General features: G+C 38.8%; 1 protein-coding gene across 2 annotated transcripts in view; it reads left to right on the forward strand.

Annotated features, from left to right (window-relative positions):
* The window catches only part of mrrf (mitochondrial ribosome recycling factor), a 46,092-nt gene that overhangs the window by 934 nt on the left and 25,363 nt on the right, over positions 1-19,795 (forward strand). The window contains exons 2-4 of one of the 2 annotated variants that reach the window (XM_087998454.1): positions 2,598-2,680; positions 18,088-18,299; positions 19,067-19,222. In XM_087998454.1, coding sequence (XP_087854580.1) covers positions 18,116-18,299; positions 19,067-19,222 — 340 coding nt within the window. In that variant the 5' untranslated portion in view covers positions 2,598-2,680; positions 18,088-18,115. The remainder of the gene's footprint in view (positions 1-2,597; positions 2,681-18,087; positions 18,300-19,066; positions 19,223-19,795) is intronic. The other variant, XM_043720103.2, reaches the window with a different exon arrangement.

Raw genomic sequence — 19,795 nt, forward strand, 5'->3', positions numbered from 1 at the left:
TGGTGTGATCTGAACTTTGCTCCCCAGAATGTTACTTGGGTCTCTAGATTAATAGTCAACTGATAATACCACTAGGCCATCATCTCCCTTGTAATGAATAAAGTCAGAAGTCACACAACACCAGGTTATAGTCCAACGGTATATTTGAAATCACAAGCTTTTAGAGGGCTGCTTCTTCATCAGGTGAAGTAGGGGGAAGTGTACAGACACAGAATTTATAGGTGGAGAGATAATTGCAAAATAATTCCAAGAGTAATTAATAGTGTCAAAAGATAGTGCAAATGGTGTGAGTGGCGTGTCAACAGGCTGAATAACAAGTCTTGTTATTGACACGCCACTCACACCATTTGTACCATCTTTTGACACTCTTAATTACTCTTGGAATTATCTTGCAGTTATCTCTCCACCTTTTCATTCTGTCCCTATGTGCTTCCCTCCACTTCACCTGATGAAGGAGCAGCCATCTGAAAGCTTGTGATTTCAAATAATCCTGTTAGACCATAAGACATAGGAGCAGAAATTAGGCCGTTCAGCCCATCGGGTCTGCTCTGCCATTCAATCATGGCTTTTAAGTTTCTCAACCCCGTACTCCCGCTTTCTCCCCTTAACCCTTGATACTCAAGAATGTATCTATCTTGGTTTTAAATATACTCAATGATCTGGCCTCCACAGCCTTCTGTAACAACAAATTCCATAGATTCACCACTCTCTGGCTGAAGAGGTTTCTCCTTATCTCTGTTCTAAAAGGTCTTCCCTTTACTCTAAGCCTATGCCCTTGGGCCCTAGTCTCTCCTACCAATGGAAGCATCTTCCCAACATCTACTCTGTACAGGCCATTCAGTATTCTGTATGTTTCAATTAGATTCCCCCCTCATCCTTCTAAACTCCATCGAGTATAAACACAGAGTCCTCAAACATTCCTCTTATGTTAAGCTTTTCATTCCTGGGATCATTCTCGTGAACCTCTTCTGAACATGATTCAGGGCCAGTACATCCATCCTGAGATATGGGGCCTAAAACTGTACAGAGTACTCCAAATGTGGTCTGATCAGAGCCTTATTGAGCCTCAGTAGTACATTCCTTCTTTTATATTCAAGTCCTCTCAAAATAAATGCCATTGTTGCATTTGCCTTCCTAACTATTGACTCTACTTGCAAGTTTACCTTGAGAGAATTCTGGGCTAGAATTCCCAAATCTCTTTGCACTTGAGTTATAAATTTTCTGCCCATTTAGAAAGTAGTTTATTTCTCTATTCTTCCTACCAAAGTGCATGACCTCACACTTCCCCAAGTTGTATTCCGTTTGTCACTTCTTTGCTGTCCTAACCTGTCCAAATCCATCTGCAGTCTTCCCATCACCTCAATGCTACCTGTCCATATTCTTATCTTTGTAATGTATGCAAACTTATTCACATACCCTCAGTTCCTTCATCTAGATGGTTAATATATAAAAGTGAAAAGTTGTGGTCCCAACACTGAGCCTTGCAGAACACCACTTGTCACTGGCTGCCATCCTGAGAAGGACCCGGTCATCCCTACTCTCTGTTTTCTGCCAGACAGGGTCTAGATTAGCATGATGCTGAAAAAGCACAGCAGGTCAGGCAGCATCTGAGGAGCAGGAAAATCGACATTTCGGGCAAAAGCCCTTCATCCGGCCTTTCTGCCAGATAGCCAAGCTTCTATTAATGCTATCACCATGCCTCTGACTCCAAGGGCCCTTATCTTACTCGGTAGCCTCCTGTGAGGCACCTTGTCAAAGGCCTTCTTGAAGTCCCGGTAGATAACATCCATAGGCTCTCCTTGGTCTAATCTGCTTGTTACTTCCTCAAAGAATTAAAGCAGATTTTGTCAGGCATGACCACCTGTTGATGAAAACATGCTGACTTTGCCCTATTTTACCATACACTTCCAAGTATTCAGAAATCTTATCCTTCACAATGGATTCCAAGATCTTACCCATAACAGAGATTAGGCTAATTGGTCTGAAATTTATCGTCTTTTGCCTTACTCCCTTTTTAAACAGGGGTATCATGTTAGTGATTTTCCAGTCCTCTGGGACGCTCCCTGATTCTAGTGATCCCTGAAAGATCACTAGTAATGCCTCATTACTTCTTCAGCTATCTTCCTTCGAATTCTGGGATGTAGTCAATCTCGTCCATGTGATTTATCCACGTTCGGACCATTGTTTTTCTAGCACCTTCTCCTTGGTGATGGTGACCATACTCAGCTCTGCCCCCTCACTCTCTTGAATTTGAATTTTTGGGATATTACACGTGTCTTCCACCGTGAAGACTGACACAAATTGATTATTCAGTTCCTCAGTCATTTTCTTGTTCCCCACTACTATCTCTCCACTACTATTTTGCCCTTTATACATGTAAACAAACTGTTATAGTCTTACTCTATATTACTGGCTAGCTTACCCTCCTTATTTCTTTTTCTGTTTCCCTCTGTTGTCTTTGTAAGCATCCCAATCCTCTGGTTTCCCACTGCCTTTCACCGCATTATATACTTTCTCTTTTAGTTTTATGCTATCCCTGACTTCCCTGGTCAGCCATGGTTGCTTCATCTTCCCTGTACCATGCTTCTTTTTCCTAGGGATGAATTCCTGCTGTTGGACTATAACCTGATGTTGTGTGACTTCTGACTTTGTTCACCCAGTCCAACACCTCCACATTACTGTGAGTAATGAAGAGGATTATGTGTATTAAATAATCGTAGTACTGAGCAAAGATTAAGGAAGTTAATCTGTTTGGCAGAGACTTTACCATTGTGAAGTTGATTTTTAATAGAGATAAAGCTACATTTTTCACTAATGGAGAATTCCAACACCCAAGACACAAATTTAAAGGTTAGGAGAAAAGAGATTTGCTTGTTCTTTGGAGAATAAACTGATTGCAAAATTTTAGTTGAAATAGGCCAGATTTATTAAGATGTTTTTTTCCTTTTCCTTGTCCCTAAATCTCTTCTTCATATTTATGCATCTATTTATGTGCGTCTTGTAAAATGTCCTAGACATGTTTTCCACAGAGGAAATTATAACATTAGTTAGTAGCCTAATTAAAGCAGTTTGGGACAGTGCTTTAATTTGTGAAACACGCCATATGAATACAAGTCCTTTCTTTCAGGGACATCCATTTTTCTGTAAGTTCCAGATCCGAGATCTGATTTGGATGTTCTTCCAGATCTGATTGAAAACTTAGCAGTTAATGAAGCAGAAGGACTGCATGATGCAGTTGATATTGGCCTCTGATGTCTTAGAATAGTCCAGTAAATCTAAGTCTACATTTTTCTAGTCATGGATTCAGAATAAAATATAATACAAATAATTTTAAGCAGCTCACCAAAGCGATTGAAGGCATTGAATAATCTATGGCTCAGAAGGAAGACATTTGGTCCATCAAGTCTGTACAGACTCTAAAGCAAACCAGTCAGATTTGTTCCTATGCTTTCTGTTCAGCCTCACATGTTTATTTCTTTTCAAAGTATTAATTAACTCCTCTTCTGCACCCTTGTGGGCAATGGGTTTCAGATCATCACTACTCACTGTCTTTAAAAAGAATCTTATTCTCAATTTTATTTTTCACCCTTTGTTTTAAAATTATTTTAAATGAGATTTTTCATTATTTATTAAACAATGGAAGGGGCTTTCAAAAGGAGAGAAGCTGATACATAAATGTAACATCCCATAAGAGTCAAAGGATGGGCAACCAAAGCTTGAGCCCACTGATTGATTAAACACAGAAATTTAAATATGGCAGAAATAGAACTTCAAATTTTTCTGAAGGGTAACTTGTTAATGAATAGTTTTTCTCACAAAATATATGGTAATTAAATAGTGCATTTATATGTTAAATGCAACTTTTTTATAAAATGAAATGTATGTATTCATATAAAACTGGTGGGCATGCTATTGCAATTGAAGGACACAAGGCTGATTCCAATATCAGGACTTCATTTTCAACACAAGTTGGTACCTCCCTTATTCAACATTCTCTAGACTGGCAGCAACAGTGCTTCCAGTTTGAATCATCCTCCAATCTCATTCCCTATAATACGTTTTTAAGTACCATTTTTAAAAAGTTAGTATTTAGTAATATTAAGTGGTTTATTGCTACAGAGGAAATAGTCACTAGTTACCAACAACATTTGCTAATAGTCATGGTTAGATCTGCACCTCCCTGTCACTCTCAGTACTCCACCGGGGATGCTGTCATTCTGAAGCACCTCCTTGAAATTGTCTCGTCCTTCCGAGAATGTCACTGACCAAGATGGCCAGACGGAGCAGGCAGAAGGCCACATGCCGGGCTTCAGTCTCTTTGAGGGGAACGCACAGGGCTGCAGCCTTGGATTGTGTGCTGGATATGTGACCGCTTGTTGTCTAGCATGTCCTCTGTTTTGGCACAGGCCTGGTCCCAAGGCTGGTACAATCTGTATTTTAATGTGCTGTTGCAGAATGCTAGGCCTTGTGCTGAAGGTAGATTCTTGATAGGGAGTAAGGGCAAGTTTGTTAGAAGCCAATAAGCCTGTACATGTCCCAGCACTTAAATCTATGTGTAGGCAGAGCACAGCTTAGCCTCTGATTCACAGAATGGTGAAATGGAAGATGATAGAGATAAAAAAAGCAAATAAAATATCAATTGAAAATAGACCTTTCCAACATTAATCAAAAATATCTAATTACAGGAACCATACTTCCTGTGTTAGATAGCATTGAAATAATCTTTATTTCTGATATTTAAGTTACTGGGTTTTGTATTGTTAATTCAAAATATGGTTTCCAATAGAATAAAGGATCCAGTTATTATGATGCATATTGCTTGATGTTTGTCCATTAATGACTTCAATCATGGCACTGATGCAGTAACCTGCACCTGTATCATTAATGTCATCTAGAGTTTGACAAGCTGAATTTATTTTCTATTAAACTAGAGTTCAAAAGATAAAAGGAATGCAAAACCACTTTACTTCTAATTTTTTTAGTGGTCAGCAGTGGCTGTATTAAGTGAGGCTTCATTTTGATTTCGTACAAATGTCTCTTGTATAAAATTCTGTGGCAGAACTGAAAGAGGCTTAGCTCTTACAGTTGTCAGCTACAGAGTTTAATTCAATTTAAACATAATATAGCACTTCATATTAATTGGTTAGGGTCCATGTGCTTCAAAATTTTTGAAATTTAAAAAAAATTGTTCTTTCTTTTCTCCTGCACCCTGGTACTGTTTTACATAGTACTGGCCATATTCTGATACTTTGCCAAAGCTTGGCTATGCAATCTAAAAGGTCAGCCGTCGAACGACAGCATTGGCAAACACACACATCTCCAGTCAGGATGCTGTATTCCATTCAGCAATCATAAATTGTGGCTGATTTTCTCAATTTCTAGTTCAGTGTTACTTTCAACTGAACATTTATGGAACATTTAAATCTGTAATCTTAGTGGAAGTTGTATATGAACTGGGGAGTCTTCATCTGAGTGTGGTTCAGAAGCAAGGATTCCACTTTTGAAACAAAGACTTCTGAAGTCTGCAATTTTTGAGAAGATTTGTAGCTCAGGTTGAGATTCTGTTTGTAAGTTTGCTCACTGAGCTGGAAGGTTTGTTCTTGGATGTTTCGTCACCACACTAGGTAACATCATCAGTGAGCCTCTGGTGAAGCGCTGGTGTTATGTCCAACTTTCTATTTATGTGTCTTGGTCTCTTAAGGTGGGTGATATCATTTCCAGTTCTTTTTCTCAGACAATGGTAGATAGGGCCCAAATTGATGTGTTTATTAATGGAGTTCCAGTTAGAATGCTAGGCCTCTAGGAATCTCTGTGCGTGTCTCTGTTTAGCTCGTCCTATGATGGATGCATTGTCCGAGTCAAAGTGGTGTCCTTCTTCATTTGTATGTAAGGATAAAGTGATAGTGCGTCATGTCTTTTGGTGGCTAGTTAGTGTTGGTGTATCCTGGTGGCTAGTTTCCTGCCTGTCTATCCGATGTAATGTTTATTACAGTCCTAGTAGGGTATTTTGTAAATGACATTCATTTTGATGGTTGTTTGTATAAGGTCCTTTAGGTTCATCAGCTGCTGTTTAAGTGTGTTGGTAGGTTTGTGGGCTATCATGATGCCATGGAGCCTGAGTAGTCTGGAAGTCATTTCCGAGATGTCTTCGATGTAAGGTAATGTGTCTAGGGTTTCTGGGTCTGTTGGGTCTGCTTGTTTGGGTTTGTTGTTGAGAAATCAGTGGACTGTGTTTATTGGGTACCCGTTCTTCAGAATATGCTGTGTAGGTATTTTTCTTCTGCTGTTTGCAGTTCCCGGGTGCTGCAGTGTGTAGTGACTCGTTGAAATAAAGTCCTGTTGCAGCTCAGTTTGTGGGTGTTGGAATGATTGCTTCTGTAGTTACGTATTTAGGAACCAAGGACACAAACACCAGACAGCACCAACTTCATCAGCAAAGACAACATCCTCAAGCTAGTAGACCTGTGCCTCACCATCCACTTTATATTTAATAACAAGACCTACAATCAATGCAACACCAGGGATCACCAATATCAGGGTTCCCAGCAGAAGCAGTAATGCACAGACTTGAACAAACAACCCTTCCAACTATCTAAACCAAACTTTGGGTCCGCTACATGTCTGACACCTTCAACATCACAAAACGGAAAAAATTAAAGGAAACCTACAACACCCTTACTAACACAAAATTCACAAAAGAGGAGGAGAATGACAACAGACTCCCATTCCTAGATGTCACAGTAGAACGAACAGTTAATGGAGAACTTCAAACCAGCATCTAAAGGAAAACAACACACACAGACCAAATACTTAACTACTGTAGCAATCATCCCAAAACCCAGAAATGGAGCTGCATCAGGACATTATTTCAATGAGCTACAACACAATGCAGCACCCAGGAATTCCAGACAGCAGAAGAAAAATACCTACACAGCGTATTCAGGAAGAACAGGTACTCAATAAAGAGTCTACTGATTTCTCAATGACAAACAAGCAGACACAACAGACCCAGAAACTCTAGCCACATTACCTTACATCAAAGACATCTCTGAAAAGACTTCCAGACTACTCAGACCCCTTGGCATCATGATAGCTCACAAACCTACCAACACACTTAAACAGCGACTAATGAACCTCCAGGACCCTATACAAATAACCAGCTAAACGAATGTCATTTACAAAATACTATGCAAGAACTGTAATAAACAGGCAAGTAGGATACATAACACCAGCTAGCCACCAAAAGACATGAACCAATATCACAAGTTTCCTTACGTATAGACGAAGAAGGACACCACTTTGACTAGGACAACGCATCTATCGTAGGACAAGCTAAATAGAGACAAGCATGGGAATTCCTAGAGGCCTGGTATTCTAATCAGAACTCCATCAATAACCACATCAATTTGGACCCCATTTACGATTGTCTAAGAAAAAGAACCGGAAATGATATCACCCACCTTAAGAGACCAAGACACAGAAATAGAAAGCAGGACGTAACACCAGTGCTTCACCTGAGGCTCACTAATGATGTTACCTAGTCTGGTGATGAAACATCTGAAAACAAACCTTCCAGCTCAGTGAGTAAACGTACATCCACTTCTGAGGTTATTAAATGATTTGTGGAGCAATGAACTTTAGTTATCCTTAAAGTAGAATTGTTACTTGACCAATCTGACTGTGAGCTTCGGAGTAAATCGGTTAGTGGCATGTTGGTCGTATATGGAGATTTAACAGAGAGCAGTAGTTGTGGCTATACACTGTAACCCTGCTCACAGCCTACGATACATTTTCCTTCTGCTCGCTCAGTTATGGAACTCAGCTCTGAACATTGTGTATTTAAGTTTCAGTACAGAAATGCGATTGAACCGAAGGAGAGCTATCTTCGAGTCATAGAGTCATACAGATGTACAACACTGAAACAGACCCTTCAGTCCAACTCGTCCATGCCGACCAGATATCCCAACCCAATCTAATCCCATCTGCCAGCACCTGGCCCATATCCCTCCAAACCCTTCTTATTCATATACCCATCCAGAGATGCCTTTTAAATGTTGCAATTGTACTAGCCTCCACCACTTCCTCTGGCATCTCATTCCATAGACATACCACCCTCTGAGTGAAAAAGTTGCCCCTTAGGTCTCTTTTATATCTTTCACCTCTCATCCTAAACCTATGCCCTCTCGTTCTGACTCCCCCACACCAGGGAAAATACTTTGTCTATTTATCCTATCCGTGCGCCTCATGATTTTATAAACCTCTATATAGTCATTTGGACGGATATGGGCCGGGTGCTGGCATTTGGGACTAGATTGGGTTAGAATATCTTGTCGACGTGGACGGGTTGGACCGAAATGTCTGTTTCCATGCTGTACATCTCTGTGACTCTATGACACCCCTCTGCCTCTGACACTCCAGGGAAAACAGCCCTAGCCTATTCAATCTCTGCCAATAGCTCAAATCCTGCAACCCTGGCAATGTTCTTGTAAATCTTTTCTGAACCCTTCCAAATTTCTCAACATCTTTCCGATAGGAAGGAGACCAGATTGCACGCAATATTCCAACTGTGGCCCAACCAATGTCCTGTACAGTTGCAACATGACATCCCAACTCCTCCCAACTCAATACTCTGGCCAATAAAGGAAAGCATACCAAACGCCTTCTTCACTATCCTATCTACCTGCGACTCCACTTTTAGGAGCTATGAGCCTGCACTCCAAGGTTTCTTTGTTCAGCAAGACTCCCTAGGACCTTACCATTAGATGTATAAGAACTACTAAGATTTACTTTCCCAAAATGTAGCACCTCACATTTGCCACTTCCCAGCCCATTGGCTCATCTGATCCAGATCCTGTTATAATCTGAGGTAACTTTCTTCGCTGTCCAAGATACCTCCAATTTTGGTGTCATCAGCAAACCTACTAACTATACCTCTTATGTTCACATCCAAATCATTTATATAAATGCTAAAAAGTAGTGGACCCAGCACTGATCCTTGTGGCACTCCACTGGTCTCAAGCCTCCATTGAAAAACAATCCTGCACAACCACCGTCTGTCTTTTACCTTTGAGCCAGTTCTGTATCCAAATAGCGAGTTCTCTCTGTATTCCATGAGATCTAGCCTTGCTTTCCAGTCTCCCATGGGGAACCTTGTCGAACGCCTACTGAAGTCCATATAGATCACATCTACCACTCTGCCTTCATCAATCCTCTTTGTTTCTTATTGGAGTTAATTAGTTTTAGATGAAATATTGAATTAAGACCAGGTCTGTCTGTATAGGATGAATTAGAAGATGCTATGACCTTTTTTAAAAAAAGAGCAAGGGGTCCTCCTAATGTCTTGGCCTACACTCAACCCTCAACCAACACTATCCAAAATATACATTAATTTGTAATTTTTGTTGCTGTACATAAGTTAGCTTTCATGATTACTGATATGGATGTGATTGCACTTCAGAACAAATTTATTAGTTGGACATAACAAAAACCAAATGAATGCAAATTCGTAGAAAAAAGCACATGGTTTATTAGCTGCTGCATTGTAAAAGCTCAGTGATTCTCAAGTTCATAAGTATGAATGAGCAGGAGAACGTGGTGTGGAACTATCTGATTTTGAAAGATTACTCCTCCTTGTGTTCAGATGTGTTCTCACTTATCCCATGATAGCAGTACTGAACCCATTCTAGTGGGTTCCTATTTTCTAATGGAAAAGTGAATTTATTTCCTAAATACAGATCTGGGGAGATGGTGGTGCAGTGGTAATATCAGTGGATTAGTAATCCAGAGGCTCAGATTAATATCCTGGGGACGTAGGTTTAAATCCCAACACTGCAGCTGATAGAAACTAAATTAAGTTCATAAAGATAACGAAGATTAAATTCAAAGGTCATCTTGGTAATCAGAATATGAAACTATCATCACTTGACATAAAACCCATCCAGTCCATTCTTTAGGGAAGGAAATCAGCCATCCTTACTTGGTCCGGCCTAGATGTGACTCCAGATCTACAGTCAAGTGATAACTCTCAACTGTCCTCAAGCCGTTCAAGGGCCGTTCAGGATAGGCAATAAATGTGGCCTTTCCAGTATTGCCCACATCCATGTGAGAAACAATTTAAAAAATATGAACAACAGATATGTTTATTAGTCAGACATCTCTTTGATGGAAAGGTACTGTAGCAAAGAGGCTTATTACAGCTGTGATTCTTGTAATTGTAAAGAATGATCCAGTTTTTATAAATAACTGTAAAATAGCTTATAACACATGCATAGCAGAATCAGTGGTTGTGCTGTATGTGATGGGACCAAATACTGCTATATACCATTTCTCACATTTACATCCTTCTTAAAGTGCAACACCAGCACTGAATACAGTACTCCAGCTGAGGTCTAATTAGTATTCTAGACAACTGAGTGCCGACATAGCTTGGATGTTGCCAGGAAAAAACATAATGCAAGTGATATTGTGATCTGAAGATGCTATTCTCATGCAGTTCATCAGCCCTATGGGAGCACTGATCGGGATTTCTACCCTCCCAAGTTTGTAAACAATACCTTGTCCTAAACAACAGTCATCAAAATTCTGGAAAGATTTCTTGTTGGACAGTTTTGAATGGCAGTAATGTAAGGGGAGAAAAGGATGTTCAAAGAAATGTCTGTTGTCAATGCAGTAGAACAAAACTTCCCAATTTTAAAACACATGGTGATCCCATTTTTATGCTAGAAAATTGTCATGGCATGACCTCAGAGTCAGAAGCAAAGCAGTGGGAAAGGTCGTGTGGGAGAGGAGAGTGGTACAAGGTAACATATAAAGGCAGCAGATTGGCATTAAGTTCCTAGAGACAGTGAGGACACAATAGGCCATGTTACCTCCTCCTACACAAAAAATTATTCTGGTTTAGGGGGTGTGAGTTGTCAGACTTGGGGGAATGAGAAAGTTGTCAGAATCAAAGAGGGCGGTGATGGGAAAGGGGAAGAGCATTCAGTGTTACGTTGAGAAAATGTTATCAGAGCATGAAAGTGGCAGAGCCACAGAGAGGGAAATGAGTTTTTAAAGCCAGTGAACGAAAAAGACTTGTACATGACTTGTACAGCCATCAGGTCAAGGGGACGGACAGAGCATTCATAGCAGGGGGATGAAAGGGGAGGGTAAAGGCTGATGAAGCAGTTGGGAGAAGGTGGGGAGAGAGAGCGATTGGAATAGTGAGACAGGGAGAATGGTGGTGAGGGAGAGATGTAGGAGGGAGAGCACAGACTAAGGAAGTGGGGTGCAGCTAGGGATAAATGAATTCTTCAACAATATTTGCTGGCTCTAATAAGACCTCAGAGAAAAATTCTCTTTGGATGTGCTATCAGAATTATGGATAGAAATTAAAATCCATGTAAATGTACCAAGCGCCATGGAGTTTGTCCCAGGATTATCCCATTGTTGTCTTGAAGCTCATGATCCTGATTGCTCCTGAATGGGAATCATAACCCGCAGTCTGGAAACCCTACACTAGACTTCAAAACAATCAGTGCAACAACAACAGCAACCTGTCTTTAACAAATAGTCCAAACTTGACTAGGCAGTTTCTCTACAGCACATGTTGTTTAAATTTATAATTTAGTGTGGGACCTCATTTTCCTAATTAGACTATTCAAACACAATTCTTCATGCTTGTAATATGCAATCTTTTTGTTTCCTACATAGGTGTGGAACAAAAATAAATGTAAAATACTTCCGAGGTACAATTATCCTACCCATTACTATAATATTAAGGCTATGGTGTATAATTTGGGTTATATTCAGACATACGTTTAGCTGTTGTCCTCATGGTGAGGTTGTTTTGTGACTTAGGAGACACACAGGTAACTCATTCAGTGATGTGCCTAAAGAATGATCTGTTGTTGTATTAATCCACAGTTTTATTCATTCCAGACACAAAAAATAATGGTTGGAAGTGCTTTCAAACTATTGAGGTATTTTGTGTACTCCGTGACACTTGCAGCTTGGAAAATTATTTGGAACTTGCTGATGCAATAATCAACTTACATCTATATAGCACCTTCAATATAGTAAAACATTTAGTGATTCTTCACAGAAGTGTTAAAACCTGCAGTATTAGTCAATCATCTGGTCAGTCTAACGCCATGTACCGTAGCCCTAATTTCTGTGACACAATGGTAAGATGCGAATTTGTAATTTGCAAAAGTTCTACCTCATAGGTTGCTGGAGCTTTGAATGTTATCCTAGAAATAGAGAGACCATCTGCAGATAAATCACCTCAAACCATTCTTCTAATGGCTGTCTTGAGCAGTAAAGCAAGTTGCATTTTGCATCACAACACAGGAAGAGTAGAGCAATGATACATTATAGGAGAAAGAGGACATGAATTACAAGGAGATGTGAGAATTTTTAAAAAAAATCTGCTGGAAGAAATTTTCTGAGATTGTCCGAGGCATAGTATTTTTACAACTGTATCTAATTGTGCAGTTGAAAAAATGCTGATTACATTTTGGGGAACTGAATTAGAGTTATATTCATCAGTTAAGCCACCTCTCATACATTAACTTACAAGGGGAAATTACAATGTAATGTTAGAACCAAAGATGTAAAAGAGCTGCTTCTAGAATGAGATTACAGCACAAATTCTAATTATTAATGAGTAAAATAATAATTAAGTTACAAACAATAATGGTGGCTGCCTTTGAGAATCTAGTTTCAGGAAGAAAGGGTTAAATATGCAGCTGCACAAATATAGTAATTACAGATTTCATTGGGAATTAAGATTGTTAATGAGCCTTAAATCCTTAATGCGGATGCTCCACAATTGCACCATTCTTCTTTTGTTTTGGTGTTTTACTTAAAATACTTTTACACAGCATATGTGCTTAGAAGTTATATTGAAAACCTAACTATACATTGAGATAAAATGACAAAAATAGTTAGAAAAGTGCATGAAAGGATTTGAATGAACCATTATGAATAAAGTGAAGGGAAACATTAAAATGTGCATCTCATTTGCTCCTGAAGCACTCTATACGTGATTGCTTCTGTATTTGAAGATATTAAGAAAGGTTTTCAGTTAAAACTTTGCATGTCATTTTGTATATTATCCTAAGTTAAAATCAGGTTGCTAAGGTTAAAATGAAGCTTGTATTGATTGGGGAGTGATCTGTGTGAGATGCTTTTATTCAGATGTGTTAATATCAAATTTGAAGTAGCTGTTTCAAAGCAGATTTTTTTGGCATTATTGCTTGTACAGTATTTAAACCCATTAACTACAATAGCACATCCAGTCTGCTGGGATATATTTTCCCACATGCTGAGCTCCTGGACTCAGGTCGATTCTAATGCTGAGGGGTAAGAGTATAAATTGATTTATTTTCAACAAGAGAGCCACCCTAGATCACTGTTGGGCACCTTCTAGTAGCCAGATCCAGAGCAGTGTAAACCTGGGAAATGGTTCATTAACAATTCTTTTAGTAGTCAGGAGGCAAAGCACTTAGCTCGTGGAACTATAGCAATATTTTTTCCACCAGGTTCTGTCAGGTTGCTGTATGTGGTGAATATTAATAGTTAATTAAAGATATCTGCAGCATACATGCTGAATATCTGATATCTTGGTGGCTACTGTGAGTTAGTAATACATTAAGAGTTCATTTGACGTCAAGCTAGAGAGCAGAAATTCACAGTATCTGATCTTTTGATACATAAACCACAGTTAACATGTTGTACTGTCCTCGTTGTAGGTCCTTTCTGCTACAGATTTTGTCAAAGGGGCTGGAAATTTGATCAGGCTCCTTACTTATTAAAAAAAATCACAGCCATATTCTCTCTTTTGGTAGATACATTCTAAAAGTTTTGCTGTCAACAAATCATTGGGAATTTTACTTTGATTTCAGAACTGATAATGAATTGGTTGTATCAGCTAAAGTGAACTCCAAGTGATATACTCCAAGTTTGCTTGCTGCAGTTTGAACAACTGATAAAGAAAAATCTTTAGATTGTTGGAAAATCTTGCTAAACTATTCATAGTCAGTCCTCAAGTGACAAAGTTGGCTCATACATTTTCTATTTTCTGCACCCACAAAAGACATGCAAGTTCTTACGGCCAAAGTAGAAAATACTGTAAATAATCAGCAGGTCAGGCAGCATCTGTGGGAAGAAAAACAAGTTATTTTAATAGCTTTTCATCAAAAACTTTGGTCTGATCTGATGAGCATTTCCAGCAGTTTTTTTGTTTTTATTTCAGATTTCCAGTTCTGAGGTAAATTGCTTTTGTGGGAAGGCTCCTGCTTTTGTAAGAATGAATGATATTTATCCTCATATTTTGTTTGCTTTTTATATTTACGTTATGTTTGTTTGCAGAGTGTTCAAAGCAGTTTCAATTTCATCCTGTCCTCTAACTTGAAATATGAGTAATAATCCTGATGAGTGCCATAATTATTAACAAAAGACAATAATTGTGTGGAGAAAGACAATATATATGGGTGGTTCGAATTAAATGCTCAATATATGTTATGAAGCAAACGAATGATCATAAGTAGATAACTATACCCAATATTTATTTTGCAGTTGTGATCTACAAGCTTAGATTTAATTCCATAAAGGAAATACTTAATTTTGCAGCAGCATTTTAACATGTTTGTGAAATATGTTCTATCATTTCAATACGTTTGCCTCACCTTGAGCTCTGTTCGGAGGATAAGAGACATATCTATCTCAGAATATGATGGAGGCTAGGAGGTCCATCATTGAGGAAATCCTTTTTTATCTAACAGTGTCTTGTAGGTTTGATTCACACCCTTAGTCTTCAATTTGAACCCCATGAATAGGTTGATGAAGATGAAGTCAGCTCAGTGTTGGTTCATGATCACCCTGAGGAATACCAGGTTTCACTTATTACTGTTTTGCTGGACCATCACCAACTTCTACAGATGCACCTTTGAAAGCATACTGTCCACATCCATAATGGCCTGGACCACCAATTGCTCTGCCCAGGACTGTAAGAAAGAACAGAACGTGGTATTCCATCCATGGACTCCATTTACACGGTTTGCTGCCATGATGAGGTTGCCAACATCATCAAAGACCCATTGTACCCCGGTAATGATCTCCTACAACCTCTTCCATCATGTAGAAGATACAGAAACTTGAACACATGCACCGGCAAATTCAGGAACAGCTTATTCCAGGCCGTCATTAGACTGATGAATTTGAGGGAGTCTCTACTCTCAAATAATGCTGATCTTGCTAACATTGATCTCACCTAATGCACACCCTGTGCAGTGTAACTCGTATGCCTCTGACCAAGTTTTCTTTACAACCTCTGATATACAGCCTTGCTTTCTATGATCTGCCTGTTCTGCTCATAAACAAAACTTTTTACTGTACTTCAGGAGAAGTGGCAATAAATCAATCAATCAATTTTATGCATCCTGCCCGCCCACTTCTCAGTAACTTGCCTCTTTTACTGCTGAAAATGTCAGGAATGGTTTTGTTGATCTAGTTCTCATTCTTGCTGCTGCCACTTGTAAAGCCATTACTTCTCATGCTGACTCTTTGAACACTACTACTACATCACATTAAATGTCAAAAGCTGCACCTGAGATTTTGGAGAGCTGCAGGTGACTAAATGTAGGGAATGTCAAGCCTGTTGGTTCTGGAGTCAGTGAAGACTTTAACTTCAGATTTTTACTACAAATATGATTGTAACCTTATCCTAATGCTTTCAGGAAATACCATGTTTGCATAAATAATAGGTGCTCAGGAGACATTATAAGACTGTAATCTATTTGCTACAGAGGGAGGTTCAGACTCCCTCATCATACCTATACCATTCATGAGTTTGAACTGGAGTTAGAACTTCAGAATTATCCCTCTATTTTTCTAATGGCTTTAGGTTTATGTAAGGATTTTAACATTATAAGTTCCTTTTTTTTGCCATTTTTATATACACCTTAATGTTCACACAAAAGGATTTGCAATTCTGATGTACTTACCACAAGTATACTATGTATTCTGTAATTAGTGTGCATTAAGTAGATTCTGCCCACATAGTCATAGAATCATAGAGATGTACAGCACTTCGGTCCACTCGTCCATGCCGATCAGATAACTTAATCAAGTCCCATTCGCCAGCATAAAAACGTTGCCCCTTAGGTTCCTTTTAAATTTTTCCCCTCTCACCCTAAACCTATGCTCTCTAGTCTGGACTCCCCCACCCCAGGGAAAAGACCTTGTCTATTTACCCTATCCATGCCCCTCATGATTTTATAAACCTCTATAAGGTCACCCCTCAGCCTCCAACACTCCAGGGAAAACAGCCCCAGCCTATTCAGCCTTTCCCTGTACCTCAAATCTTTCAGTCCTGGTAACATCCTTGTAATTCTTTTCTGAACCTTTTCATACATATGAATAGTTTTTAGCAGTGGCATCATTACTAGTTTGTTTCATTAACAATTTTCTCAGGTTAGTGTTAACATAATTAGTGAATAAGAACTTTGCATGATTGGGCAGTGGTGGTTAGCACTGCTGCCTCACAGCACCAGGGACCCGGGTTAAATTCCACCCTCAGGCGGAATTTGTGTGGAGTTTGCACTTTCTCCCCATGCTGCATGGGTTTCCTCTGGGGCTCTGGTTTCCTCCCACAGACCAAAGATGTGCAGGCTAGCTGGGTTAGACATGGTAAATGTAGGGTTACAGGGATAGGTTGGAAGGATGCTTCTAGGTGAGATGTTCTTTGGAGGTCGGTGTGGACCTGAGGGGCCAAATGGCCTGCTTCCCCACAGTAGGGATTCTAAGATTCTATTCTATGATAATTGATTGAGATTCTCCATCTTAGTCGAAACAACTGGATTAAGATGGAAATACTAATTGCTGGCAATGCAGTTTAAGTTAAGAACTCTGTTCATAGGGTTCAGAAAACTTTATGGAATTCTGTGAATATTTTTACAAAGTATACATGGTATATCAGGAACATTTAGCTGAGACTTTCGTACTGTTAATTGACATGAAACAGTTAATACTGATAAATGTATGCATTCAGAACTGAGTAATTTTTGTTCCAATAACAGGGAAAAACCTTTGTGACTTTGGGTGATAACAGATGATAATCCTATCTGTTTTAGGATACAAGGTGACATATTGAATTTAAACCTGTTCTTTGACCTTTGGCATATGTATTCATATCCAGTCCAAATCAATGAACAAATGCCTCATTTTTTTTCTGTTAGAAAGGTACTCCATAAAACAAGTTTGGACAGTTTGAACTCAGTTCCTAATGGGCATAGATCTACAGCAGAAAACGGCTTGAAATCGAACACTAATTAACAATCTAACTCAGACCACCAGGAGGTTTGTGTGAAAATTGGAAACATTCACACCCTGTATAGGGTTTGCTGTAGTGAAAATTGGTTTAAGGTGCATTGAAGAATAGAGTGGAATGAACTTTCCTTTGCATCTGGTGTGTGTTATACCTGAACTGGAAAATAGTTCAGTAAGTGTTAAAAGTGGAAAAGGTTTATATTTCCAGCACTGACCTCTATCACCTTGATCAGCATCAAGTTCAACTCAAAATTGAAAAGAATTAAGACATACCTTATTAGAGACTAATGCAAATTGTTCCAACTTGCAGGATATTTCCCATACTTCATGATCTTCCCTCTATCTAAAGCAGCAACATGAACTTTGTTAAAGCATGTTAAGGCTTTGCTTTCTATCATGCAAGATAGAAATTAATGTCATACACAGCTTAAATGTTTGGTGCAATAATTGCTTGGCGCTACCTTTTTTGAGGCTGTATGTGGTTTAATAATGCATTGAATTGGAGGTAGCTATTTAGGCCACGTGTAAAAAAGACCTTAAAGAGAAAAGCCTGGAATTAAAAGAGTTTTGCTCTCAATATTGGAAGTTGTTGAAGGGAAAGTCTGACTTGCGACACTGGGAATAGAGAGGTGACTCACTGACAGTAGACTGGGAAAACTAAAATGAGGGAGCAAAATGAAATTAACAAGCTGCTGAAAGCTCCTCAGTCTTGCGTGAGTTTCACAATCTTTTTGAACTTTTCCTCAACCCTGAAAATGCCTTTCTGCTATACTCCAGGTAACAATTAAAAGCAGTTTCCTGCACAATGTCGATTGTGCTGAGACAGATGTACCAACTAGGACCTTCACTGTACAAATTCCGGCCGCTTTTCATGCGCTCAGCAGTGGAGAACCGAGTGGGACCAGCAGCTGTGTTCCTGAACAACTGCAAGCAGTGCGGTGCCCTGCTTGAATCCCTGAGCCGACCACTTGCTACCAAGAAAGCCAAAGGTAACAACTTGCCTTTTTTACTTCTCCCTGTCTGATAATATATGTTGAAATTGAAAAAGGTGTGAATTTTACTGTTGATGAAAAATGCCTATGTAATTACAATTGTGAGACTTAGAAAGTCATCTGGTTCATTTTAGTTTCTAGTTTCAACTGGTTATGTTGAAGTATTGGTTAAAATTGCAATCTTAATTTGGGCTCAAAATCCTTTCACCTGGGAACCTATTTTGTAAGATGCAAGTGAGTGGAATAAATACACAACTTTTGGCTCCCATCTCTGAATTCAATATACATTACGTTCCTGCTTGTTTATGGGTTGCAGATGTTTCCAAGTAATTGCTAGATATCTGTTGGTTATACTGCCTGCAAGATGCAAATACTACCACGTGAATGTAAGGAGATTATCAAATGTGAATATTTGCCAATTGAGTTCAGTGAAGATTTTAATAAAATTCTTGGAACGTAAGCAGCATTGCAGTACTGTATGCAAAGAGCAGTCAGCAATCAATATAACCCTGTTTAATTTGATATACAGAATATAGGAGTTAAAATAAGTGATCTAATTACTGAATAACCCAAGTGCATTTCATGTACAAACATAAAATGACCTCATCCCAATGTTACAACTGTGGCAGGTAAACCAATGTAAATTTAGCTGATTTCAGCTATTTATAGATGAGCTCCCAATAACAGGTTATGGTAAGCTTATAACAGCTTATAATTTATTTGTAGAAGCAGACTGATGTACCCAATCTGATTATAAATTACAGTGAAAACTAAAGGACAACAAGGTCCTCGAGTGAACATCAATGCTGCTTTGGTCGAAGACATTATTGACCTCAACAAATTAAAACAAGATATGCTGGAAATCATAGACAATCTCAAGGATGATTATGGGAAGAATCTAAATATAAGAACTTCACCAGGTAAGCTTTATAGATGTACAATATGTCTTCATAATCTAAAATATTAATCATTGATCTAATTCCCAAACTAGAAAAATTTAAAAACTTGGAGCTTTAAAAATAATATACATTTTATTATAATTATAGAGTGTGTGTGTGTGCTTAATCATGCTGGTTTGTTACTTGGCTGGAACAGTGATCCTTCCATAGCTATTCTACAGGTATTGCCACGTGTCATTCAGAGATTTAAAATTGTCACTCACTACTTCCTAAAAATATTAACCAATGCATTTTTTAAAAAATGACATATACAGCCATCAATTGTCCACATAGCAGTACTATAGAGCAATTTTATAAGCAGTTTCGTGCACAATGTCGATTGTGCTGAGACAGATGTTGTTGAGACAGATGCTGAGACAGAAGCTGCTGTTAGCTAATGTGGTCAAAGTGGCTACCAGCTCACTACAATCAAAATGGACCTTCTTACCAAAAATGCACAGTCATGACATGCAAGACTAAATTGGCCTCCATTTTACATAGTTTTGTTCATTATGCAACAAGTTGATTTGATTCCCCATAATATGTTAAATACCT

Source organism: Chiloscyllium plagiosum, unplaced genomic scaffold, assembly GCF_037043375.1.
Source record: "Chiloscyllium plagiosum isolate Xiang-an unplaced genomic scaffold, Cpla_swu_hap1 HiC_scaffold_21, whole genome shotgun sequence".
In the NCBI taxonomy this organism is placed as follows: Eukaryota; Metazoa; Chordata; class Chondrichthyes; order Orectolobiformes; family Hemiscylliidae; genus Chiloscyllium; species Chiloscyllium plagiosum.